Below are 26,927 nucleotides of genomic sequence, written 5' to 3' on the forward strand. Positions count from 1 at the left end.
TATTTCTCCTATTCTACCTGATAGTCTTGCTGGGTAGCGTGTCCTACAGTCGGTTGCAGAGTTTTTTCTTTCAAGACTTTGAGTGTATTTTGCCACTCGCTTCTGGCCTGCAGTGTTTCTGCAGAGAAATCAGCTGATCGCCTTGTGGGAGTTCCCTTGTAATTAACTCCGTTTTTCTCTTGCTGCCTTTAGAATCCTCTCTTTATCTCTACATTTGTCATTTTCATTACAGTATTTCTTGGTGTAGGTCTGTCTGGGTTCATCTTGTTTGGGACCCTCTATACTTCCTGTATCTGGATGTCTGTTTCCTGCTTTAGGTTTGGGAATTTCTCAGCCATAATTTCTTCAAACACATTCTCGGTCCCCTTTTCTCTTTCTTCTCCTTCTGGAATCCCTATTATGTGTACATTGGCTTGCTTTATATTATCCCATATGTCTCTTATATTGCTTTCATTCTTTTCATTTGGCTTTCTGTCTGCTGATTTGATTGGGTAATTTCCACTATTCTGTCCTCCAGGTCACTTATTCTTTCTTCTGCATTATTCATTCTGCTTTTCTGCCTTTAGCTCAGCTTTTGTCTCAGCAAATGAATTTTCTAATTTTTCTTTGCTCCTCTTTCTAGTTCTAGTTCCTTTTTACAGTAATCTGCATTTCTGTCAATAGTCTTTCTTAATTCTTTCAGTATTTTCATTACTGACTTTTTGAACCTGGTGTCTGTTAGACTGAAGAGGTTTCACTGTTCTTTCAGGGGAGTTCTCTTGGTCTTTTAAGTGAGAGTGCTTCCTCTGCCTCTTCTTTTTTTTTTTTTGCCTCTTCATTTTGTTTATGTTTCCCTTACTCTGTGAGTTCAGGAGAAACAAATCTCTACTGTCGTCCCGGAGGGCTCTGTATATGCCGGCACATCTCTGTGTAGCTTGTGTGGGTTTCATATGTTTTTGGCGTGAGGGCTGTTCTTGCTTTGGACACTTGCTGTCTCCTTCTTCAGCATGTGCCGGCCTTTATCCCCTTGAGAGGGGCGTGCAGGTGCATGGCCCACGCGTACGCTCCCGGGGGGGCGGGGCAGCGGTTGGCTTCTGGTCATGGGTCCCTGGTGGAGGCAGCTGGCTGCACGTACTCCGGGGAGACGGGGCAGTGGTTGGCGCCGGGTCGAGGGACCCTTGGCAGTGGTGGGCTGCCCATGCTCCGGGAAGGTGGGGGCAGTGACCTGCACCTGCTCACAGGACCCTCGGCAGCGCTGGCCCGCACTGCCTCTGAGGTCTGAGATGGCAGCAGCGACTAGCGCCTGCCGCTAGAGCTCTTGCAGGCGGTGCCCTGCCGCGTGAGAGCATGGACAAAGAAGCTCCTATGGTGGGCCTGTTCCTCTCCTTGTGTGCCCCCCAACAGTGGTGCCCTGCCTCTCTGGACTCCCTCATTTGTGGCGCACCACACCCCAGCCCCCTCAGGCTGTCTTCGTGCAGCCAAGCCCGGTCCTCTCCCCAGGGTCTGACCTCCAAAGCCCAAGCCTCAGCACCCAGCCCTCACCGGTCCCCGTGGACGGGCGTCTCAGACTGTGGAGAGCCTGTCGGCACCGATCCTCTGTGCAGGTCTCTCTCTGCTCTGCGCTCCCCTCTGTCCTGACAGATCTCCCCACCAGTGAGGGGACTTCCCATGTGTGGAAAGCTTTCCTCTTTCACAGCTCCCTCCCAGGGCAGAGGTCCTGTCCTGATTCCCTTCTCTCTTTCTTTTTTCCCTTTTTTTTTTGTCCTACCCAGTTACGTGGAGATTTTCTTGCCCTTTTGGAGGTCTGAGGTCTTTTGCCAGCATTCAGTAGATGTTCTGTGAGAGTTCCACAGGTAGATGTATTTTTTATTTTTTATTTTAAAAAATTTTTTGCTGCACCTCGCAGCATGTGGGATCTCAGTTCCCTGACCAGGGATCGAACCCGCGCCCCCTGCCGTGGAAGCGCAGAGTCTTAACCACTGGACCGCCAGGGAAGCCCCTGTAGATGTATTTTTGATGTATCTGTGGGAGGTGAGCTCTGCGTCCTACTTCTCCACCATCTTGATCCGCTCCCTTGAGGTTTGCATTTTTCACTGTGGACATCCAGTTACAACACCATTTATCAAAGAGACCATTCTTTCCTAGTCAATTGCATTGGTCCATTTGCCATAAATAAAGTGGCCGTAGACGGAGGAGTCAATTCCAGACTCTGGTAAGACACCACAGACACTCTCTGTAACTGCTGTCGGTTGGTCTGTCTGTCCTGAGCTAGTGCTACATCGTCCTGATCGCTGGGCATTCCAGTGATAACGTGGTGGTGTGAGTTCTCCAGCTTTGTTGTTCTAGCTCGTTCATTCTAGCTCCTTTGCGTTTCAAAATAAATGTTAGAATCAGCTTGTTGGTTTCCACAGGGAAACCTGCCGGTTTTTTGATTGGGATTTGCATTGAATCTATAGATCAATTTGTGGAGAATTGTTTCGTTTACTTATGAAATCTAATAGTTTATAAATTCTCTCCTTCATTAACACTCATGTGGTCTGGGACTAGACATTATTGCTTCTTCCTTTCCCGTCTTTATGGTCATCATTTATTTTCAGGGCTTTGTTACACTTTTATTGCTGTGTGTTGCTACACTCTCCAGGGAGGTGCTGAATAGAATGGTGGGATTGGGTGTTCTTGTCTGATTCCTGACAGTGATGGGAAGTGGTCAGTATTTCTCTGTTATTGAGAATGACGTTAGCATTTTGTCACATGCTTCTTTGTATTATTGAAATGATGATATATTTTTTCTGTTAATTTTGTTATTGTAATTGATTACGCCGATTGATTTTGTGAATGGGAAGCTCACCCCACATTTCTGGAATAAATCTCATTGGGTCTTGACACCTTGTTCTTTTTTTTGTTCTCTTAAGAGCTGTGTGTGATTTACCTGTTTCTTCTTTAAATGTGTGGAAGAATTTACTAGCGAAGCCATCTGGGCTTTGAGTTTTCCTTGTAAGGAGATTTTAATTACAGATACATTTCTTTAACAGGACAATTTTAAATAGGATTTTACTGGGCCCACTTAGGTTTTCTATTTCTTCTTGTCAGTTTTGGTAAGATGTGCTTTTCAATTTAATATCTGTTTCAGTAATTCAAATTCAGATTTGTTGCCATAGTCTTCCATAATATTCTCTTGCGCTTTTACCGTGTTTCCTGGCTTTCTAGTGGTGCTCTGCTTTTATTCCTGGCATTAGGAATTTGCGCTTTGGCCCTTGCTCTCTTGATCGGCCTTGCTAGGGATTTATCAGGTCAGCAATTGTGTTCATCTTTTCAAAGAGTGCATTTGGCTTTGTTGATCTGCTGCCTGTTTGCTATTTGACTGGGTTCTGTTCTTTATTATTCTCTTTCTTCCACATCTTCTGTGTAGTTCATTATTCTTTTTTGGCTTCTTAAGTTGGAAACTTCATCAGTTTTTCAGGCTTTCTTTTTCTAATATTTGCATTTAAGATGTACATTTCTCTAAGCTTTGGTCTAGCTGTAACGTCCAAGTTTTGAGATAGCTATTTCTTTGTTTTTTTTTGTTGTTGTTGTTGTTGTCGAAGTATAGTTGATTTACCATGTTGTGTTACAGATAGCTATTTCTCCTTTTAGTTCTGTGGGTTTTTTTTAAGTTTTTATTTAAAATGGTGTCAGACCTGCAGACTTACAGCAGAGTTGCAGATACAGCGTCCTGAGCACTCCGGTTCCCAGCTTTCCCGGTAACACACACATGGTCCGTAACCTTGGCACAGTGATCCATGCTGAGAAGGTGTGGCACGTGGCACAGGGCTGCTGACGACGCTGCACACCTGGCTCCCTGTCCCGGTCTGCCCACTCATGCCCTCTCTGCTTCAGGGTCCAGTCGGGGCCCCCGGGATGCATGTAGCCTCACCTTCCATAGTCTCCTCCCATCTGTGACAGTTTCTCCCAACCTGGATCCACGGGAAGAGTCCTGCGTGGGTGTTTTATAGAAGGTTCCTCAGTTTGAGTTTGCTGTGGATTCTGGGGGGAGATCCCACAAAGACGTGGCGCCTTTCTCTTTGCCCCATAACAGGGCTACCTCAGGTCATGTGACTTGGCTCTGGTGATGTTGGCCTAGAACACTGCCAGGGTCCTCCACAAAATGTCTCACGTGTTTCTTTTCCATCCTCTGTCCCTTAGAAGCAACTCACTGAGTCCAGCCGCACTCAGAAACGGGAGGGAAACTGAGTCCACCTCCCCGGGGAGGGGGGATGTTAATGTGCACATGTTACTGCAAGATTGCAGGGAGGAACTTAGTGGCTGTGCAATACCCTGCTTCTCCCTGAAGCCTCGCCTGCTGCTCCCAGTGGCCCTCAGCAGATCTTTCCTGCAGCAGCGCCTTTTGTGCTAAGGCCCTCATCCCTGCGCCATTTTAGTCTTCGGAATTCTGTCAGGTAGCATTGCCCCTTTCCTGTTAGTTCTGTCAAGTTTTACTTTGTATGTTTTGAAGGTAAGCTATTAAGTACATACTGTTGCCCACCTTCAAATACAACAGCCAGTTATGTTACCAGCAACATGAGTTTACTCGGGAGAGGCAGGGGAATTGCAGTTCGGGACCCCCAAGCTGTGGCAAACCACAGGCAAGTCCTGCAACAATGGAGAGGAGCCTTATTTTATGGGTGGGGGGGGGCGGGGGAAGGAGGAAGTTGGGCGGGACTGCTTTGAAGGTTTTCCAGTCTCCATTGAAGGAAAGTGAGAGTTGAGGGTGGTGGCGGTTTCTCATTGGCTGGGCTGTTGCTGGGCCGGGAGAAAATCTTCCTTCCTCTTCCCAGGGCAGCGCACCAGCTTCTTCCTGCCCAGAAGCGCGAAGCAAGCTGGGAAGGAGGGCCTGGTGTGGGAGCGCCCCTTTCAGGGATTCCTGCCTCCGTTTTAAGCGAGTTGCCCTTATTAATTTCCACACTGTAGGGCTGTTATTTCTTCCTGTGGTGTTCGTATGTTCTTATCACATGCCCTCTTTATTTCTAATAATCCTTCTTGCCTAAAAGTCTGCTCCCTGTCTGGAGGGAGAGGCCTGCCCATGTCAGCTGTGAACCTCCCTCTGTGGTTTGTCACCTGGCAGCTGCCCTTCTCCTTTGGGGCTGCATTCTGGGAGGGTCCCTTCCTCCAACTCCTAGCTCTCTTTTTATTTTTATTTATTTATTTATAAATTTATTTTATTTACTTATTTTTGGCTGCGTTGGGTCTTCGTTGCTACACTTGGACTTTCTCTGTTTGCGGCGAGCGGGGGCTATTCTTCGTTGCGGTGCGTGGGCTTCTCACTGCGGTAGCTTCTCTTGTTACGGAGCACGGGCTCTAGGCGCACGGGCTTCAGTAGTCATGGTGCACGGGCTCAGTAGTTGTGGCTTGCGGGCTCTAGTGCACAGGCTCGGTAATTGTGGCACATGGGCTTAGTTGCTCCACTGCATGTGGGATCTTCCTGGACCAGGGCTCGAACCCGTGTCCCCTGCATTGGCAGGCGGATTCTTAACTGCTGTGCCACCAAGGAAGCCCCGGACTGTGTCTTTTTAATTACAGCCTATTCATACATTTCTATGAATCGACATCTTTCTAATATTTTGAGGTTATGATGGGGCTTGCCAAGCTCTCTTCTGTTAGCAGTCTGCTCGTGGAGCTTGGTGTTTCTCCCTCTTCATGTTGGCGTTTTCTACAGATTCTCAGTTGTTAGTTCATGTTTATACGAACGCGGGTCTTAAATTGAACTCTTTACATCTGTCGCCCACCTGGGGCACCCATTGGCTTCTGAGTGCCCCTGGATGTGACCATGGGAGTGGCTTCTAGTGTGTCGCTGCGTGGGGACAGGTGTGACATGCTAGTGCACCGTGAGTCAGGCCAGCTGCACAGGCCTGGCTGGCGCTGTGAAGGTCCTTCCGGCCCGAGGGAGGCTTCTGGGGGAAGCCCTGTGATGTCGTGGCTTAGCTTCCTGAGCTGGGCCAGGTTAGACCCTCCTTCCACATGTTCCCGGGGCACTTGCCTGCCCGCATGCTGCTCTGTGTTCATTCTCGTGCTCTCTGCCGTCACCACCGTCCTGGAAGGATGCTGTTTGGCCACCGTCTCGAAGGGAGAAGCAGGCCTTATTTTTACAAAATGTCAAAAATTTGAACACCCTATGTGCTAGTGCGTTGCCTTTTTGCATTCATTTACTATTCCAAGGAGAGGAAGCTGTGGTTGGTTAATCGGGAGTCTGTTTTGCATGAGCTTGCATTTGTTAATAACATCTTCGTGCATTTAAAAGCTGCACGCATGCCTGCGTCACGTGATTTGCTCAGCTGCCAATTGTGCTGCCGAACTTGCGCGAATTAAAAACTCATTTGGGGGGTGGGGAGTAACTGCCAGTGGGTACAGGGTTTCCTTTTGGGTGATGAAAATGTACCAAGGTGTGGTAAGGGTCGCACAACTCTGTGAACATACTAAACCACTCAACCTATGAACATTTTAAGTGGGCAAATGTTACAGTACGTGACTTACATTGCAATAAAGATGTTATAACTTACTGTAATAACTTCAAGCCCCCCAAGCTGCTGGGGGGGCCCTGGCCCATGGTGTGGGGGGTGGGGTGGGTCCTGGCGTCTGTGAGCTCCTCTGGGGAGCATCTCTCTCTCACCTTCCGTTGCAGGAGCTCCCAAACGCGCACTGAGGAGCTGGCTGGGAGCGAGACCCCGGCATTAGCAGGTCTCCCATCCGCCGCCCCGTTTACCTTCGAGCCGGCTGGGCTGCGGAGTGGACCGCGTTTGTCTGTCTGGTGTGTCTGGCGTGAGAGCATGCAGTGCTGACGGGGAGCCAGTGCCCAGCCTCCCTGTCTTTCTGTCCAGATGGTCAGTATGTCGGCTGTTCCCCGGACTCGGCTCTGGCGCGGCGAGCGTGATCCCTTGTCACTGCAACCTGACCAGAGGCCTCAGAGCTGTGTGGGCTCCAGGCGAGCTTTGCTGGGGGTCGAGGGAGCAGGGCCACAAAGGGCAGGGACGCTTCTGGGACATGCTGACTGCCTGATGCCACGGTCGTCAGGCCCATCCCTGGGCTGCCAGCCTGCGTGCCTGTGGCCGGCTCCCCGGGGCGCTGGCTCTCTGGGTGCCCACCTTTGGCCGGCGGTCAGTGTTGGCGTGTGTGGGGTGTGTGGGCCATACCGTTAGCGGCCGAGGCTGGAGGAGACCACACAGCCCTCGCTTCCCTGAGCCCATGGTCCTTGTCAAAGAGCGCAGCGGAATCGGCTCTTAGCTCTTTGTGGGCGAAGCAGAGGTCCCTGGCCCAGCGTAGGGCGGCCTTCGCCAGAGGAGAGAGGGTCTCGGGTGCCGAGGACACTGGGTGGAACTGGAGTCTGTGCTGGGACCTGTCTGCTCGCTGTGCCAACACAGCACATGGAGGTGGGTGTGGGCTGGGCCTGGAGCAGAGACGTAGGAAGCTGTGGGCGCTCTGGCTCACAAGGGCAACGCGCTGCCGCGTGCGGGATGGCCCACGATGGCTCGCTGGTGTGTGGGCAGCATGTCTGCTTCCTCTCTTGCTGCCGTCTTCTGGCCCACAGCTTCTGAGATGGCCTTGCTTCATTAAGAGGTGTGGACGCAGACTGTGGCCCGGGTCAGCTGACATCCTGGCCGTGCGAGGGCCCGCGCCCCTCCCTCCCTGAATCTGCCTGTGCTGTCCGTGGCCTCACCGAGGCTGGCGGGGGGGGGGCCTTAGGGAAGGCTGGGTGGGCATGACCCACCCCCTGGCTGTGGGAGCAGGAGGCAGAGCCTGGGGAGCTCACCCACGGGGAGGGGGCGTTTGAGGTTGAGTGTGTGGAACTTGCTGGCCATATTGTTTAATGGTGTTCAGCACCAGGCTGGCCGGCCTGCACAGAGCCCTTTCCAGACACACTGAGCTCAGGGCCCTTGAGAAGGGCCCTTGCCCCCTGGGCCTGATGCCACTCCAGCCTGAAGGAGAGCGTCTCACTGCACGTGAAATAATAGGAAATTTGCATCCAGTGTCCATACATAAAATTTTACTGGAACCCATGCAAAAAGTGAACTTAAAAGTGTAAAAGGAAAAGGGTAGATCTTCACTTTCCATCTTAAATTGCTGAGGCGGTCGTGTGACCCTTTTATTTTTAACAAAGTTGTCAGTTAACGGACAGTTGGGAACCCGCGGTAACGTTTCGTGTTGTGTCCTAGGGAGGCGTCAGATCCATCATCTGGGGAACCAGCTGCAGCTGAACCAACACTGCCTGGACACAGCCTTCAACTTCTTCAAGATGGCCGTGAGCAAGCACCTGACCCGTGGCCGGAAGATGGCCCACGTGATCGCGGCCTGCCTCTACCTGGTGTGCCGGACGGAAGGCACCCCGCGTATCCTTTGGTTTGGGGACCTCTTGGAGGACCCCATCTTGGCTCTTGGTCAGCCTCCCTCTGCTGTCGGGCTCCGTGTCCCAGTAGCTTAGTGTTTGTGTTTAACTGGAGCACCTTGTTGGATTAACCGTCTGGACGGATAGGAGACTTTCACAGATTGAGGAGCTGGGCAGCTGGGTGCCCGTCCCCCCTCGGCCCCTGGGGAGGACTCTTCAGCATCTTCCTGCGGTTGGCCAGTTGTAGCCAGGCCGGTGTCCCGAGGGGCTGCTGACCTCATCCCCTCCTCGCCAGCCCCGCCTTCTCCGAGAGCACGGTGCTCTGCTCTCCCCTTGTGCCTGGACGGTGGGGCGCCCTCGGCTGCCCTGCAGGCGTTTGCGTGTGTCGGGAATTCTGTCCATCGCGCCTTCCTGAAGAGGGCCTTCTGGGGCTTTCTGGCCCCTCCACTTGGCCTCTGCTCTCGCTGCCTCCTCGTGTCTCTTTTCCCCTCGCCTCTCCTTGCAGGACCCACGCTCCTGGCCCTGTGTCCTCGTACTTATGTGACAGCACGTGCCCCGTGGCTTCTGAGAACGGGCGCCTCTGAGCATCTGACCCCCTGTGGTCTTCCTTCTGCCCAAGCTTTGGGGATAGTCTGGCAGGATTCTGGGCTGGAAGTTGGTCTCCCCAGCACTTGGACAGTGGTGCCCCTAGTCTCCCTGCGTCCCGCGCGCCTGTGGGACAGGTGGATGCCCTGGTTCGGCGTCCTCTGTGGGGGACGCTGCGTTGCTCTCAGGGCTGTAGCACCTCCTGTTTGTCTTCAGGCTCAGAGGTCCACGTGCGGTGCCCCCAGCGGCCCTTCCCCCGCGGCCTCCCGCTTCCGGCTTCTGGAGTCACTGTGGCTTCTCCCTTTGTGTCTTCTTTGTTCACTCTGCTGCCCTGCTGACCTGTCTTCTGGTCTCCTTTCCTGTTTCCCACTTACTTACCTTCTGCTTTGGGAGAGTTTATCTTCCAGCCAGGCCTGCGTTTCTGCTTTCACGGTTTCAGCTGGAGTAGCTCCGTGTTGTCCGCACCCTTCCTTGTGAGGCGGTCCTGCGAGGCTCTCGTGGGAGCCACGGCGTCTGGTCTCTCGTGGGAGCGGTGGCCTCTTCGAGCTCCGTCCTCCCCTGCTGTTCCTTCCGTGTGCCGCGCAGGCTTTCCCCGATGGCGGGTGGCCTGGCCGTCGCCCCCGTTTGCATGGAGTGCTGGAAGGGTCCTCGAGACAGTGTGCGTGGGTGGGCGATCCTCAATATCAGAATCTTTCACTAAAATGTCTTTCAGTTTTTGAAAGGTACCGTTTCAGCATAAAAGCGTTTGTTGCTTGACGGGATGAAGCTGCGCGCTCTGGCGGTCCCACGAGGTGGCGCAGTGGAGCTCCGTCCGCGGTCACCGCCTTGCCCCGCGGCGAGGCCTGCCCCGGCCTGGCTCGGGCGGGGTGGGGAGCCGGGGGGGGGGGGGGGGGGCTGCAGGGAGGTGCGGGCGCTCGGGTCAGGGCCCCGCTCTGCCTCCTGAGCGTGGCCCGAGCCGGAGCCGGAGCCACGGGGGCCGCAGGGGCGGCCGGGGAGCGGACACAGGTGTACGGGCGGGCGGGGCTCTGGAGGCGGCTGCTCCATTCCCCGCCTCGCGCTCCTCCCGCCCCCCTGGGGCGAAGGGGCGGGCACCTCGTCCAGGGGTCCAGACGTGGCCCCGCCCCCGGGTGGAGGAGGTGAGCCAGCAGCCCCGCCCCTCCCGCCCACAGCAGCCCCGGCTCGCCCACACCCGAGGGGTGGGTGCCTCCCACACGGCGGAGCGGCGTGCCGCCTGCAGAGAAACGTGACCCTGGATGCGGCGCGGCGCCCGTGGAGGAGCCGCACCGCAGGCCGCACGTGTGTGATTCCCTGAATACCAAACGTCCAGATGAGGCAGATCCAGACAGAGCAGATCCGTGGGTGCCGGGACTGGGGGTGGTGACGGGGGTGGGGTGGGGGTAGGGGCGGTTCTTTTTGAGGGATAAAAATGTCTTTAAGTTAGATTATGGTGATGTTTGCATAGCTCTGCAAATAGACTAAGAGCCATTGAAGTGTACACCTTGAACAGGTGCATTTGTGGCCCTGACTTTGACCTTGTGAAGCTGTTGAAGATGAGACAGCAGTGTGCGGGGAGTCCAGCACTCTGGCCGCTGGGCCTGCCGGTGGTCCCCTCAGGATGGCCGTTTGGGGGCGGCGGGGGGGGGGGCACAAGTGTGACACGGTCTTCTCTGTCCTCTTCTGGTTGACGACACTCCCCTGCCCCCATCCCCCAGCGGGGTCCCCAGACTTGTCCGACGCCCACCAGTGCCACCTCCTTTCCTTCCACGTAAATTCCAAGCCCCTAGAGCGCATCTGAAGGCTTCATTCACTCTCTTCTCCTTGCCCCAGGTTGCCCTCCTGTTTCTGCTGCCTGGGGCTGCAACGGCCCTGCAGACAGCGCCTCCCCTCCCCGCCTCCGACCCACAGAGGGTAAAGCCTTCGCCGGGGCAGGCTGAGGAGAGACCTGCTCTCTAGACCGTCTGTCCCTGGGTGGGTATTTGGCAGAAACTTTCAGGCTGTGAGTAGACACCCCTGTTGCTGCCAGGCCGGTGACCCAGCCAGTGCATCTTCCCGAGCTGTGTGTCCAGATGGTTACTGCAGCTTTTTAAAAATGTATTTATTTATGTATTTTAAAATATTTATTTATTTATCTGTTTTGGCTGTACCAGGTCTTAGTTGCAGCACGTGGGGTCTTCAGTGTGGCATGTGGGATCTTTAGTAGCATCATGCAAACTCTTAGTGGTGGCATGCATGCGGGATCTAGTTCCCAGAGCAGGGCTCGAACCCAAGCTCCTTGCATTGGGAGCGCAGCGTCTTAACTACTGGACCACCAGGGAATCCCCCCCCTTTTTTTTTTAACATAGGCCATCTTCAAAGTCCCTATTGAATTTGTTACAATATTGCTTCTGTTTTATGTTTTGATTTTTTTGGCCTTGAGGCATGTGGGATCTTAGCTCCCTGACCAGGGATTGAACCTGCACTCCCTGCATTTGAAGGCAAAGTCTTAACCACTGGACCGCCAGGGAAGTTATTTATTTATTTATTTATTTATTTGGTTGCACTGGGTCTTAGTTGCAGCAGACGGGCTCCTTAGTTGTGGCTCGTGGGCTCCTTAGTTGTGGCTTGCCAGCTCCTTAGTTGCAGCACGTGGGCTCCTTAGTTGTGGCATGTGAACGTTTAGTTGCGGCATGCATGTGGAATCTAGTTCCAGGACCAGGGATCGAACCCGGACCCCCTGTATTGGGAGCGTGGAGTCTTATCCACTGTGCCCCTAGGGAAATCTCACCACAACTTCTCGTGAAACACATCCATGGGAGGTGTGTTTTTGCCCACAGCTATTTTTTAAGTCTTTGGTATTTATTGGGTTCCAGCCGAACTGCCAGCAGGCCTGTGTATGAGCAAGTGAGCCCTAGCAGTGGTCTAGGCCAGGAGGCTGCTGTCATCTGTCACCCTTTCTGTGTAGAGCGTGCCCACGGCCACAGCCGTGTCCTGCCCACCGTGACCTTCAGATCTTCTTCTCTCCCAGGCTTCAGACACCCAGGGTCTTGTTAACAGCGGGTTCTGGTCTGCAGATCTGGGGCGGGGGGGCTTCCAGAATGAGCTTCTGTCCCTCTTCTCAGGTTCACCTGGGGATCTTCTTTCTTGGAGGGCAGTGAAGCTGGGGACTCCCTTCTCCCCAGCCTACCATTACCTGCTTCCCTCCGCCCCTCCCCCTCTGCTTGCCTCCCCAGGGACAACCTAAGAATTGAAGAAAAAAATTTTTTTTAATTAATTAATTTATTTATTTATTTATGGCTGTGTTGGGTCTTCGTTGCTGTGCACGGGCTTTCTCTAGTTGCGGCGAGCGGGGGCTACTCTTTGTTGCGGTGCACAGGCCTCTCATCGCAGTGGCTTCTCCCGTTGTGGAGCACGGGCTCTAGGTGTGCAGGCCTCAGTAGTTGTGGCCCATGGGCTTAGCCGCTCTGCAGCATGTGGGATCTTGCCGGACCAGGGCTCGAACCCGTGTCCCCTGCATTGGCAGGCGGATTCTCAACCACTGCGCCACCAGGGAAGCCCTAAATAGACTTTATTTTTAAGAGCAGTTTTAGGTTCACAGTGAAATTGAGAGGAGGGTACAGAGATTTCCCATACCCCCCAGTCCCCACACATGCACAGCATCGCCCAGGATGGACATCCCCTAGAGCGGTGCATCGTTACCAATGGTGAACCCACAGTGACACCTCAATGGTGAACCCACAGTGACGCCTCATCATCACCCAGCGCCCACGGTTTGTTTACCTTGGGGCTCACTCTTGGTGTTGTACGTTACGTGGGTCTGGGCGAATGTATGATACGATGTTATGTATCTGTGGTATCATGCAGAGAGTACGTGATCAAAAGAAGGCCTCAGGGGGGCTGATTAGCATTTGTCGGCAGGCACGCAGCATCACTGGGCATGAGGAAGTTGCAAATTCAAACCCATGACAGGCAGAGATGGAGAGGACCGCCCAGTGTTGGCCAGCCTTGGGCCTCTGGAGCTCTGTGACCTGCTGGCCAGTGTGTCCTGCCTGCCAGCATCCAGTAATGCTGAGCATGGGCACACCCTGGGGTCCAGCAGGCATGTCCTGGGCCGAGGCCAGGGCTGGGCATCTGCGTGGAAGGTAGCCTCCCTGTCCTGGCTGCCCTCCACCTCTCAGCAGTATCTTTTGATGAACAGAGCTCTTAATTCTAATGAAGTACAATTTATCCATCTTCTCCTTTGTGATTAATGTTTTTGTGTCCCGTTTAAGAAATCTTTGCCCCAAATCCTGGAAATATTCTCCTGTGTTCCCTCCTGGAAGCTTTTGGTTTTACATTTCCCGTTGGATTGAGGACTTCTAAGGGGTTGGTCTTTGTGTCCGTTGTGAGGAGATGGTCAGAGTTTGCTGCTTTCCACTGGGTGTCCAGGTGACAAGGTGCCACCTGTTGACAGCCATTCCTCCCAGCGCACAGTGGTGGCACCACTGTTTTGATCTTAGGTGGGGGCCTGTTGCTGCTGTCCCTGACCCCCTCTGTTGGTCTGTTTGTGCCAATACCAGACTGTTTTCAGTATGACGGGTTTATAACCTGTCTCAGGATCTGTGGCATGAGACCTTGAATCCCAGCTGTTCTTCTGCCTCAGGGGTGTCTGGGCTGTTCGTGGCCGTCTGTTTTTCTGTATAAATTTTTAAATCAGATTGTCTATTTCTGTAAAAAAAACTTCTGGGATTCTGATTGGGGTTTGTGGATCAATTTGGGGAAATTGACATTCATTTTAACAATACTGAATCTTCCAATCGATCAATATCCCTTCTTTCTTTTTTTAAATTTATTTATTTTATATTTTTGGCTGCGTTGGGTCTTCTTTGCTGCGTGCGGGCTTCTCTCTAGCTGCGGCGAGCAGGGGCCAGTCTTCCCTGCAGTGTGCGGGCCTCTCATTGCGGCGGTTTCTCCTGTTGCGGAGCATGGGCTCTAGGCGTGCTGGCTCAGCAGTTGTGGCTTGTGGCTCCAGAGCACAGGCTCAGTAGTTGTGGCGCACAGGCTTGGTTGCTCCGCGGCACGTGGGATCTTCCCAGACCAGGGCTCGAACCCGCGTCCCCTGCATTGGCAGGCGGATTCCCAACCACTGCGCCACCAGGGAAGCCCTCCCTCATTTCTTGACGTGTTCTCTGCTTTCTCTCATCTTTGATGAGGAGGTCTTGCACTTTGTTCGTTAGATTGATTCCTAAGTATTTGTGTTTCGAGCGCGGGTAATGGTGTCTTTTGTTTCCAGTGTATAGAAGCGCAGCTGAGGTGTGCTGACGTTAGATCTAAAAATACAAAACGCAGTGAGCAGTCTCACTAATTGAGCTTTGGGATCTCTTGCTTTGTTTTCTTTTTCTTTTTTTAAAAATTTTATTTATTTATTTATTTTTGACTGCGTTGGGTCTTCGTTGCTGCGTGTGAACTTTCTCTAGTTGCGGCGAGCGGGGGCTGCTCTTTGTTGCGGTGTGTGGACTTCTCATTGCGGTGGCTTTTCTTGTTGCAGAGCATGGGCTCTAGGCGCACGGGCTTCAGTCGTTGGGGAATGCGGGCTCAGTAGTTGTGGCTTGCGGGCTCTAGAGTGCAGGCCCAGTAGTTGTGGCGCATGGGCTTAGTTGCTCCGTGGCATGTGGGATCTTCCCAGACCAGGGCTCGAACCCGTGTCCCCTGCATTGGCAGGCAGATTCTTAACCACTGCACCACCAGGGAAGCCCTCTTGTTTTGTTTTCTTCATGTATACAGTTGTGTCTGCGGCCAGTTTTAGTTGCTCCCTTCTGATCTGTATGCCTGTCGTGTGTTTCTCTTGGCTGTCTGCATGCCTGTGGTGCCCTGTGGGGTGTGAAGGGGTGAAGCAGGGCGCAGGAGCGGGGGTGTCCTCGGCTCTGTCCTGGCTCCCAAGAGCGTTTCCAGCGCCTTAGACGTGTGCTCTAAGATGCCTTTATCAGGTAACAGGTTGAAGGTGTTTCCTTTTCCCTAATTGCCAGGAGCTTTTATAGTGAAGGGTGTTGAGTCATCTGTGTATGTATTGGTATGATCATCATGTGGGGTTTTTCCCCTTAATCTGCGCCGAGGTGAATTACACTGACCGATTTTTTTGGGGGGTATCATACCACGCGGCTTTCGGGAGCTTAGTTCCCTGACCAGGGATCTAACCTGGGCCCCCGGCAGTGGGAGCTTGGAGTCCTAACCGTTGGACCACCACACTGACTGATTTTTAAGGTTAAAGCACCCTTGCATACCCAGATGTGGTCATGCCAAGTTACCCTCTCCAGGTATTGCTGGTATTTTGGGTGGAGCTGTGCAGGTGGCCTGTGTTCTTGCGGTGTCCTCGTCAACTGGGTGTGTCGCAGCCGTGCTTGCCCCGACGCTGGGAGGTGCCCCTCGCGCTCTGCACCCTGGGCAGTCCAGTGGTGACCAGTACTGTTTCCTCTTGAAATGTTTGGGAAAACTCACAGTGAAGCCATCGGGGCCTTTAGCTTTCTTTGTGGTAAGATCGTACTTGTGGCTTCAGTTTCTGTAGTAGATGTGGAACTAGCCAGCCTTTCTGCTTCTCATTCCAGTTTTGCTAGGTTGTATTTTGCAAAGGCTTTGTCTGTGTCACTTCAGAGACCAGATGTATCAGAGTAAAGTTATCCTTAACATTCCCGGTTTCCCTTTCGTGTCTGCGGCACTTGTAGTGACGACCCCTCTGTCATGTCTTATGTTTGTAATTTTGCCTTTTTTTCCTTTGCTCCATGTTGCTGGGGGGTTGCCAGTTTTATTAGTCTTTTCCTTGGTAATGGCTTTGTTGAGATGAAGTTCACCCGTTATGTTGTGCAAGTCACTGGTTTTCAGTTACATGCACACAAGTGTGCAGCCATCCCCACGGTCAACGCTAGAGCATTGTCATCGCCTCAGGAAGCATGTCTCTCGTGCCACCAGTCCTAAACAAGCAGCAGTCTGCTTTCTGCCACTCTGTGTTTGCCGTTCTGGACATTTCATGTACATGGGATCGTGTAAGCTATCATTGGAGCTCTGTGTTTAACTGTGAGGCACGGCTGGACTGCTTTCCGAAGTAGCTGGACCATCTTGCATTCCTGCCAGCAGTGTAGGAGGGCTCCAGTTCCTCTGCAGCCTCACCAGCGCTCTTACCAGCCTTCTTAAAGAACCAGACTTTCGCTGTGTTGTTTATCTGTATTGTACGTTTATTTTATATTTCATTGATTTACTTTTATTATTTCGTTCCTTCTAGATTCTTTCAGTTTAATTTACTATTTTCAGCTTTCTTAGGTTCTTGATTTTCATTTTTTCTGTTTCTCCTAACATAAGCATTTGAGACTATAAATTTCTCTCTAGGCAGGTTTTAGTTACATCACACAGTTTTGATGTGTCACATTTTTACTATGATCAGTTCAAAATATTTTCTAATTTCCATTTTTATTTCTTTTAGATATTAAGTCATTTACAAGTGTACCACTTGTTTTGAAAACTGTTGGGAGTTTTCTATTATCTCTGTGTTATCAGTTTCTAGTATAATCCCATTGTGGTCAGAGGACAAACACTGAATGATTTCCCTTTTTTCCCAGTGTGCTGAGATTTGATTTACAGCTCAGTGCATGGTCTATTTTGGTGGCCGCGTCATGTGCACTTCAAAGGAATGGGTATCTGCACCTGTTGGGTGGAGCGGTCTATAAATGTCCATTAGGTCAAGTTGGTTAGCGTCGTTCAAATCATCCTTACCAATTTTTCGGTCCCCTGGTTCTAAAGAAGAGTGTTAAAACTCCCACTGCAGATGTGGACTTATCTACTTTTCCTTTTATCTTGTTGGTTTCCCATTATATTCTTTTTTTTTTAAATAAATTTATTATATTATATTTATTTTTTGTTCTTTTTGGCTGCGTTGGGTCTTCATTGCTGTGCGTGGGCTTTTCTCTAGTTGTGGCGAGTGGGGGCTACTCTTCCTGCGGTGCACGGGCTTCTCATTGCGGTGGCTTCTCTTGTTGCGGAGCACGGGCTCTAGGCGCATGAGCTTCAGTAGTTGTGGCTTGCGGGTTCTAGAGTGCAGGCCCAGTAGTTGTGGCTTACGGGCTTAGTTGCTCCGCGACTTGTGGGATCTTCCCGGACCAGGGCTCGAACCCGTGTCCCTTGCATTGGCAGGCGGATTCTTAACCACTGTGCCACCAGGGAAGCCCTCCCATTATATTCTGATGCTGTGTTAAGAGGATACAGATTCAGGATCCTGTATCTTCCTGGTGGAAATGATGCTTAACGTTATAAAATGTCCCTCTTTATCACCAAACGCTTTTCCCCTTAAATTCTGCTGTGTTGGGTGTTAGTATAACTATACCCGCTTTCTTTTGCTGAGTATGTGCGTGGTCTGTCTTTTCCCATATTTTAAAATTCAATCCTTCATGATATATTTAATGTATCTCATAAGCAGCATATAACTGCTACTGAACCAAACTCAGGTCCTCTTGCCCACGTGCAGTAAAGCCAGCCTGCTGACGCTGGCTGTGGTGAAGGAGAGTGCAGGGTTTATTGCAGGAGCCAAGCAAGGAGTCCAGGCAGCTCGTGCTCAGCAGAGCCTAACTCCCCAGAGGCTTTCAGGGAAAGGTTTTTAAAGACAGAGTGGGGGAGGGGGTTGTGGGGGGCGTGATCAGCTCGTGGACGCTCATCTGATTGGTTGTTGATGAGGTAATCGGGAGTCAACATCCTCAGCCTTCTGGTTCCAACTGGTCTGGGGTCTACAGGCTTGTGGTCACCATGCAGTTAACTTCTTCCACCTGGTGGGGGTTTCAGTATCTGCAAAACAGCTCAAAGGATGTGGCTCAGAATAGTACCTATTGCCCTTGAGGAGGAACTAAAGGTCCTTGACTTTGTTTAATGGCTAAACTATTATTATTTTGTCTTGCTTGACTGTTTTCCTTTCTTTCTGCAATTTTCTTCACTGCTCTGGTTAAATTTATTCTTTGACTAAAGTTTTTCTACAGACGAAAGGCAGGTGGGCGGCTTGTCTGAGGTGGAGGAGTCCTGTTCTGGGAAGGCCCCACAGGGTCCTGCTCGGTTACATAATTGTGTGTATTTGTCTAATTTTTTTTATCGTCTTAAAAATTTTTTTTTTTTTTTTTTGTGGTATGCGGGCCTCTCACTGTTGTGGCCTCTCCTGTTGCGGAGCACAGGCTCCGGATGCGCAGGCTCAGTGGCCATGGCTCACGGGCCCAGCCACTCCACGGCATGTGGGATCTTCCCAGACTGGGACACGAACCCGTGTCCCCTGCATCGGCAGGCGGACTCTCAACCACTGCGCCACCAGGGAAGCCCAAGTCTTAAAGTATTTTTTATTGGAGAATTTCATCCATTTAAGTTCAGTGTGCTTATTGATATATTTGAATTTAATTCTAATATCTTACTATTTTTCTATTTGTTCTCTGTTTTTCCTTTCTTACAACCTCTTAGTCAAGTATTTCGTTATTCTGTTTTCCTTCAAATACTTTGTTATTTATTTACTTATTACTGCTTTGGTGGTTACCCTAGAGACTGTGTCCTGTGCCCTTGACCTTAAGTTAGAAGCTGGCCTTTCCTGGCAGGACATGCTCTTCCGGGCCCTGCTAGGGGCGCTGTGGGCACTGCTTCCCCAGCCGTTAGTGTGTTCACTCACACCTACCCGCTCTGACCCTTTCCATTCCTGTGTTTCTGTGGTTTCATCTGGGATCATTGTCCTCTGTCTGAAAAACAGTATGCCTCCTAGGAGAAGACTCCTTCAGCTTTTGTTTATGTGAAAACATCTTTGTTTTGTCCTCATTTTGAAAGGTATTTTCAGTGAGTGTGGACTTCTGGGGCAGCAGGTGTTTCTCCTGGAGCTTTACTGCTGTCATCCCGCTTCTGCCTTCTGCCTTCTGTGGTGCTGTGGAGTGGGCGTTACATCGTCTTGTCACTGTTTGAAAGTTACCATCTCTTACCACTACCTGCTTCTAAGAAATATGTTTGTTTTTCTTTCAGGGGTTTGACTCTGATGTACTTAGATGTGGTTTCCTTTGTATTTGTCCAGCTTGTTATTTGTAGAACTTCTGGTATTTGTGACTTAATGTCTTTTGTCTGTTTTGGGGAAATCTTGGGAGGTATCTTTTCAGACATTTCTCTGCCGTTCTTTCTCTGTTCCCTTTCTAGGATCCCAGTTGCACACACGTTAGACCCTTTCCTTATGTCTCAGGTTGTGTTGTGTATTTTCCATTCCGTTTTTTAAATTTGTCCTGTCTCTGTTTCACTCTGAATATTGTCCAGTGGCCTGTCTTGAGTTCTTTCATCCTTTCCTCTGCAGTGTCCAACTGGCTGTTAACCCACCTGTTAACTCCCCGACTTCAATGCCTGTTTTACATTAGATTCTTTAGATTAGATTCCAGTTCTTTGGTAAAATTCTCCGTCTCTGCAGTTATATGAAAGCCTTTAGTAACTCCAACCGTGGGGTCATTGGTGGTTCTGTTTTTTTTTTTTTTGCGGTACGCGGGTATCTCACTGCTGTGGCCTCTCCCGTTGCGGAGCACAGGCTCCGGACGCGCAGGCTCGGCGGCCATGGCTCACGGGCCCAGCCGCTCCGTGGCATGTGGGATCTTCCCGGACCGGGGCACGAACCCGTGTCCCCTGCATCGGCAGGCGGACTCTCAACCACTGCGCCACCAGGGAAGCCCGGTGGTTCTGTTTTTATTGCCTGAGTTTTCTTTTGGTTTTGGTTATTTGGTCCTGTCTCTTGTCATGCTTGGTAAATTTTTATCGAAGTGCTGGATATAGTGTTTGAAAACCTGTGGCAACTGTGGGTAATTTTGCCCCCGCAGGGGACTTCGTTTCCTCTGGCAGGCAGAGAGTTGTGGGGAGCTAGCCTGGGTCCAGTGGAGGCTGGCCTGTCTGGGTCCTCACTGCACATCTTGGGGTGTGCTCGGCTCAGGACCTGGGCAGGACCTGGCACTGCCATCACAGGGGTCCCTGTCCACTTTCTCTTCTCCAGGCTGACTGCCGCTGGCCGTGGCGTTAAGCCTCTGCGCCCTTGTGCCTGTGCGGAGCAGGACCTGACCAGGGCCTGGAGGGAGCCTGAGTGCGTGGTGTTTGGCCCACTTCTCGACAGTTGGGCGCCTCGAGGCTGGCTGTCTTGGAGGTCCCCGAGCCCTCCATTTTATCTTCCCCCGGGTGGGGCTCTGTGAGCTCCAGGCTGTGGCCTTGGCCTCTGCCTGGTGCCGTGGGGGCAGCCAGTGCCCTGAGGGGGAGCAGGGGCAGCTGGCAGGGCCCCTGGCGCAACGGGAAGCCCTTCCTTTTCCTCGGTGGCTCCTGGCTGCCGCCCACCACACCCCCACGACCCCCCCCCGCCCTGCTGCCCCGCAGCCCGCGTCCAGGCGCCGCCCTGCCTTGTCACACAGCCCTGTAACTCCCCTGGATGCCTGCTTCCACTCCCGGCCCCTTTGTGGACTGCCTCCAGGACTTGGGTGATCTCTTAGAGACTTACATCAGGGCTCCATGTCGCTGTGCAGGTACAGCGGCACTGCCCGGAAATAACCGGTGCAGGTGTCCTGGTGGCCTTTGTCCTTGGTAGGGCGTGGCTGCGAGCTCCTGCTCTAAACAGGGCTGTGGGCCGGCTGCCTGGGGAAGGGCTCGCCAGGGCAGGCGGGCCCCGCGGGGTTAGAGGGTGGGTGGCTGCTGGGCAGGTCGTCCTCAGGGACGTCGAGGTTCGGCTCGTCAGTGCTGATGGTACCGTCGTTCTGGGACTCACCGGCTCGTGTCCGGTGCGGCCCCGGGAGGGTGCTGTGGGCTCACGTGGCTGACCCCTGGCCTCACTGTCCTTCCTCAGGTGTGGCGTCCACGCACACACATGACATTTCGAACCTTCTGGATGGGCAGGGGCAGTTTTTCACCCGGAGAGACACTGTATCAGAGGCAGCGTAGAGGAATATCACGCTCTTTTGACCTTTAGTTCTGCCTTATTTAGATCTCTGTAAACTTTTCCTTTGACCAAAAATGAGTCTCAGTTTAAATCAGGTCCCGTCTGTGATTGTTTTCCCAGCAGTGCTGTGTGGGCCCGCCAGAGGGTCTCCCGTCCTCTCGGGGCGGAGCTACTCCCAGGCCCCAGGGACAGTGGTCGCCCAGCGTGGGCTGCCGCGCGTTTTCTAAACCCACTGGACGCACTCTGGCCTTTGGACCCTCAGGAACGTCCAGGATCTTCTGAAGGTGTTCTATCCGCCACCCGTCTTTGTGCCGATGCACCTCTTCTAGGACAGGCACTCAAGTGGGTGTTCGTTGAGCAGAAGTGCCGCCCGCTAGAATACGGCTAGGCCCCAGGAGGACGGGAGGGAGACAGAGAGGCCAACAGAACGACACTCATGCTGAGCCAGGGCTTCACGCAGGCCTCATCTGTGGGCTTACTTACCGTCCCAGCAGGTTTGGGGGTCTGGGGTCTCTGCACCGAGGTTGGATGCAGCTGCCTAGCAAAAGGGAACGGCTCCTGGGAAGGACACTGGCCCAGGGGCCGGCCAGACAGGAGACTTTTCCAAGCCATAGAACCCCAAACGCCCATCAGTTGGACCCACTGAGGCCCAGGCCCCGGGGGCGCTGGTGGGCTCTGGCCCAGGATGGGGCATGGGTGGGGGGGCTCGTTCAGGAAGCACGTAATTCAGATCACCCCACTCCGAGAGGAACCAGGGCTGTCTAGACGCTCCTGTGGGCACGGGCCAGGTGCCCTGCCACTGTCATTTCACGGACAGCAAACTGCCACTGTCATTTCACGGACAGCCAATGTCATTTCACTGTAAGTTGGTTAGAAGTTGAATCCCAATCTCCTTTATAAAATACACACATCTCCCCCCCCCCATCATTTTATTATGAAAAATATCAAACACGTGGCAAAGTTGAAAGGAGTGATTATGCAGTGGGCGCCCCCCACCCCAGCGTCTCCATCCACACCTTGCTAGTCTATGCTCGGCCCCCTCCCACCCGCCAGCCATCCCTCAGCCTGTCCTTTTTTGGTGTTTTTCAAAGTAGGGTGCAGACATCTATTCAGTGCCCCCAGGCCCTTCGGCAGGCAGCTTATTAACTGACTAGATACCAGTATTTGTTTATGGTTCTTATTTCCTTTTAAGGTAAAATTGGCATAAAATGAAATGCACAAGTCTTCATCGTGCCATTTGATGAATTCTGAGGAGCGCATGTGTCTGTGCGACCAGGTCTTCTGTCAGGATGCAGGGCGGCGCCAACACCCCACCCCAGAGGCACCCGCTCTCCTGGTGACGCCCGTGGGTTAGTTTTGCTTGTTCTGGAACGCCCTGTCCGGGATGCGGCTGTGTGCTCTTCCTGCAGGTCTGTCGCCTGGCAGGCCTCTGCCGTCTTGTCTCCATGGGGCGAGTGTGTGACAGGTCATCGGTGTCTCTGTCGACGGACCCCCGGGCTGTTCCCGGTCTTTTGCTCTTGTGCACGGAGCTGCTGTGAACATTCTTTTTTCCTCTCCACGTGGTCGGAGGCCCTCGAGCAGGGCCGGTGTTCCACTGGGCGCCCTGCCGGCGGGCGTGGCAGCTGCGGTCATCTGTTGCTGTTGTAGGGGTGCTTTAGTTTGCTTTTCTGTGATAGCTGCTGGGGGGGGGGGGGCTCTTTGCTTCTCTTATGAAACATCTGTTCAAAACTTTTGCCCGTTTTTTGCATTTATTTTATTAGTATGAAGAGCAGTTTTAGATTCATGAAGAAATTGTGCAGAGTTCCGTATTCTCCACCCAGCACAGAGTTTCCCTGTGATCAGCTCATGTCAGTGTGCTGTGTGTTATAATTGATGGACCCGTGTTGGTACAGTATTGTTAACTGAAGTCCATAGCTGATGTGAGGGCTCACTCTCGGTGGTCCATGCTCCAGGCGTTTGACGAGTGAAAGGCCACGTGTCCACCATCGTGGTATCATACCAGCAGCTTCGCTGCCCTGAAAATCCCCTGTGCCCCGCCTGTTCATCCTCCCACCTGACCCTTGGCCACCCTGACCCTTTCACTGTCTCCACAATATTGCTTTTTCCAGAATGTCATAGAGTTGGAATCTTAGGGCGTATAGTCTCTTGGCTGTGTTAATTTGTTCTGTTGTCACTGATTCCTGCTTATATATTTACGGTGGTCTTCCTTTCATTTCTTGTGATTTCACTTCTCTTTTTTTCGAAGTGCTTCTCACTAGTTTGTTGGTCTGCACTGTAGCATTATCTGTCTTACTGTGACTACACTCTGATGAAACGTCTGCCTTCAGACTGAGAAACGAGGTGCCTTTGATTCGAGGACCTTGGAGGCCACGTTCCAATGCTGGCCGCCCGGTGTGAGGCTTTGGCACTGGGATTTCCTCTCTCCTTGCTTTGCTGGGCCCAGGCTTTCCCTCTGGACACCTGGTCTGGGCTCTGGTTCAGCATCGTGGGGATTTCTTTCTTAGTCACTTCTCAGAGCCATAGCATATCCATGAATGACGCTAAGTTCACTTCATTTGACAAGTTGCCTTTCTCAGTGGCTCGTGTTTTATATTTCTGTGTATGTGTCTGGCTGAGTTTTGAATCGCTTAGGACATATTCTGGTTACTACTTAACCATCTGCTGAGAGCAAGGATAGGTCCCACGCCAGAGTCCCCACAGCTGCCCCCTCGAGCACCAGTACCGAAGTGGTGCCTACCGGCCACCAAAAGTGGCAGCCTGGTGTGTGTGTCTGTCCCCCAGGAGCCTTGAGTCCTGGGACACAGGACACTGCTGGGCACCCAGCAGCCGCTCAGCGGATGCTCGTGAGATGCAGTGAGTGTGGTTGCGCACTTCTTGGGCAGGCCGGGGCGGGAGGCCCCTCAGAGCAGGGGACCCCTGGCTGGGCAGGGCCCACACAGATGCGGGAGCCGCCCCGCCAAGGCAGTTGCACTCCGAGAACCGTGTTGCAGGCCCCCACCCCAGCTCCACTCCCCCTCGTCCGGTACTGACTCGGAGGTCTCCCAGAAGTTGAGCCCTGACGCGGCTGCCTCACTCTGCCCTCACGATCCAGTGCCGAGCTTAGCCCTACAGCAGGGGTCTGCCTCCTGGAAGCTGTCAGGCGGCCGGAGCCTGTGGGCCGGGCGCTGCTCCTTGACTCCCCTTGCAGACATGCTCCTCGACCTCAGCGACCTGCTCCAGGTAGATGCGTTTCCTTTCTCAGCCCTTTCCTGCCCCGGCTGGGAGGGTCCACAGGCGAAGGACACACAGGGTGTGGGTCTCTGTTTGGAAACTGGCAAATGGAGTGGGTAGGGAGACAGTGGACACAGGGTGATGGTGTTGTCCCGGGGGCTGGGCAGCCCTGGCCTTAGGACCAATGGAGAGACCCAGGTGAACTTTGTCCAAGGCAAGGGAGATTCTTTAAAAGAAAAAAAAAAATGGACTCACATGCATACATTTTAAACAATATAAAAACTTACATTTACAGTCTATTTAGGGAAACTTGCTTTCTGAGTTCCAGGAAGGCACCTCTCATTTCCAAATGCCTGACGGTAATGGAAAGACCCAACAAGAGGGACACCTGTGTGGATGGGACGCTCGCGGGGTGGGAGCAGCGCCGGGGCGGAGCCACCGCAACTCCGCACTTGTCCCTGGTGATGGCGCTGGGGCTGGGGCGAGCTTGGCCCCGTGCCCTGGAGTTGGGCTCTGTGGTGATCACTCCACTGAGGGCTCGGAAGGAAAACTAATGTCATGGAAAGCAGACGTGACTGCAGTGTGAGGACTCATGCAGAATTCGTAGGAATCCCACCCCCACGGGGAAGCTTCCTCGCAAGCCCGGTGCTGGGCCTTCAGTGCCCTCGGTGCCGGCAGACAGACCTTCACTGAACTCAGATGCCACCTGCATTTGTGTTCTCCCAGGTGCCTTTATAAATGGCATCTCTCAGGAGCCCTGCTGAAATATTCAGGGGTCACGCTAAACATAATCCCTTGGAATCGTGAAAATCCAGCACTCCAGTGCTGCGTTTGGTCAGGGCAAGGCCACGTGGCCTGGTTTCCATCCTGGTGACTCCCAGGAAGGACAGGAGTGAGGGCTGGCACAGGACAGCACTCCAGAAGTGCATGGGCACCACTTGGGAGGGAGAGGGAGGTGCTCCAGTACTTTCTTGCTTCACACCTTGGGAAGTGGGACACCAGTCAGGGTTCAGGTGGGAGAGGGTGACAGAGTAGATGCACCCACTCACCTGGGGCTGGATCAGGGCCCAGCGGAGAGTCACTGTGCTGACCAGTGAGACCCCGTACGTTCAGGCTGGACACACACAGACAGTTCTAACACCTCAGGTGGAAGGGTGAGCCTCGGGCCCCCTGGTCTTGGGCAGAGCCCAACCTGGGCACTGGGAAGGTGGGAGGTGACCTGGCAACCGTCACCCCCCAGCCCCCCGCTCCCAGCCTCCCACGCTGGCCCCGCCCTGGAGGGGCTGGGACAGGCTCAGCACTCACAGGACACACGTGTCTGCAGCTGATTGTGGGTGTGGAGCACGCGTGTCGGGTGAGGGTCCCACTCGGAGGCTTGCACTGCCGAGGGCTGAGCGCTTAGAGGACGTGAGCTGAAGGCTCAGGGCTCACTCCGTTCTCACTCACACGCGCACCAAGGTGGGCTTCTCCCTGGGTTCAGCTCACAGCCAACACCCTCTGGCAGGAGCTGTGGAGGGCCCACTGCACCCTGAGGGTCTTGGCAGGATGTCCCTTTGTCCCCCCTTATAGTGAGGCTGACACATAGGCACTCACGTGCCTGGGCCCCGGCCCCTCAGAGGCAGAGCCAGGAGCCCTCGAGGTCTGCGGAGCCTGCCCGCCATGTGGTAGGGGCACAGGGAGGGCTGGCCCCCCACACACAGCCGCAGACTCAGGAGAGAGACCATCAAAGCATCTCTGGCAATGACCACACATTTTACAGGCATATCCTTTTTAAAATTTGATTTTCCACTCGAAGTTGTTCAGAGAACGCTTTCCTGCAGCATTCAGGCTTCGTCTGCCTAGGTCCCGGGGTTGGGGTGGGTGGGGGTCATGGCGTGGGCAGGCAGGGTCGGGATGTGCTGCAGGGAAGGTGGAGACAGCACGCCGGGTGGCAGGTCCGTTCTGCTCTGGCCTCAGCAGAGGATGAGGCAGGAGGGTCGGGATGCAGGAGCCTGGTGGGAACCCAGCGGAGGAGGATGCACACTGACACGCGTGCTTTGGCGGCAGGCATCCCCGGGAGCCCCCAGCCCTTGTGATGGGGATCTTGGAGGACAGAGTGACTGCCAGTGGGGTGGGGGGTGCCCTCTGCTGCCTGGACAGGGAGGCCTGGCCTCCGCTGGGAAGGCCCCAAGCTGCCTGGTGCCCACAGGTACCCTCATCTCCCCCCCTAAGGAGACTCGACATTGTACCACTCCTTAGCACCCTGGTCCCCTGGTGGCAGCAGGCGCCCGTGTGCGATGTGCAAGCCCCGTGATGGATATGACGCACAACAAGGTCTTCACTCTTCCTCAGCACGTTTTCTGGCGCCCTCTTGGGTGCTGGGCCAAGGGGCTCACAGGCCAGGCTTGATCAGGTGAGGGAGCTCTCTGAGGAGGTCAGAGGCAGCCCTCCTGCGAGGCCCGAGTCCTGTGGGCAGGGTTGGGGTGAAGGCAGGTGGGCAGGGGTTTCTCCAGCTCAGGCTGGGACGGCGAAGCCCACAGCTCGGGCCTGGGGTGAGAGCCTGGGCTCTTCTCAGATCTGCACACCATCCGAGTCTTCCCTGCGCTACTCCTGCCGTCAAAGTCCACTCAGCAGCGTCCTGCCCACGAGCTGCCCAGCCCTCGGCCAGCACCAGGCAGGCTGGGAGGACAGTGCCTGGCCAGGCCCCGGGCTCAGTCGCACCCGGGGAGGTTCTGGCAGGTGACTGGGTCAGGGGCAGGCTCCACGGTGGATTCGGACCTGAGGTGGGAGCAGTGTAGGGTCACTGAGGCCTGCAGAGCCCCACAGCCAGGACTGAGCTGGCCCGTGGGGACAGAAGAGGATGCCCCCGTGAGCCCCTGGGAACGGGGTAGAAGAGTGGCCGTGGGCCCCGCAGGCGTG

General features: G+C 53.6%; 1 protein-coding gene across 4 annotated transcripts in view; it reads left to right on the forward strand.

The window, feature by feature from the left end:
* The window catches only part of BRF1 (BRF1 general transcription factor IIIB subunit), a 71,791-nt gene that overhangs the window by 18,512 nt on the left and 26,352 nt on the right, over positions 1 to 26,927 (forward strand). For all 4 annotated transcript variants that reach the window (XM_060003811.1, XM_060003809.1, XM_060003810.1 and 1 more), the window contains 2 exons: positions 8,163 to 8,336; positions 24,007 to 24,038. In XM_060003811.1, coding sequence (XP_059859794.1) covers positions 8,163 to 8,336; positions 24,007 to 24,038 — 206 coding nt within the window. The remainder of the gene's footprint in view (positions 1 to 8,162; positions 8,337 to 24,006; positions 24,039 to 26,927) is intronic.

The sequence above is a fragment of the Delphinus delphis genome, chromosome 2 (genome assembly GCF_949987515.2).
Source record: "Delphinus delphis chromosome 2, mDelDel1.2, whole genome shotgun sequence".
In the NCBI taxonomy this organism is placed as follows: domain Eukaryota; kingdom Metazoa; phylum Chordata; class Mammalia; order Artiodactyla; family Delphinidae; genus Delphinus; species Delphinus delphis.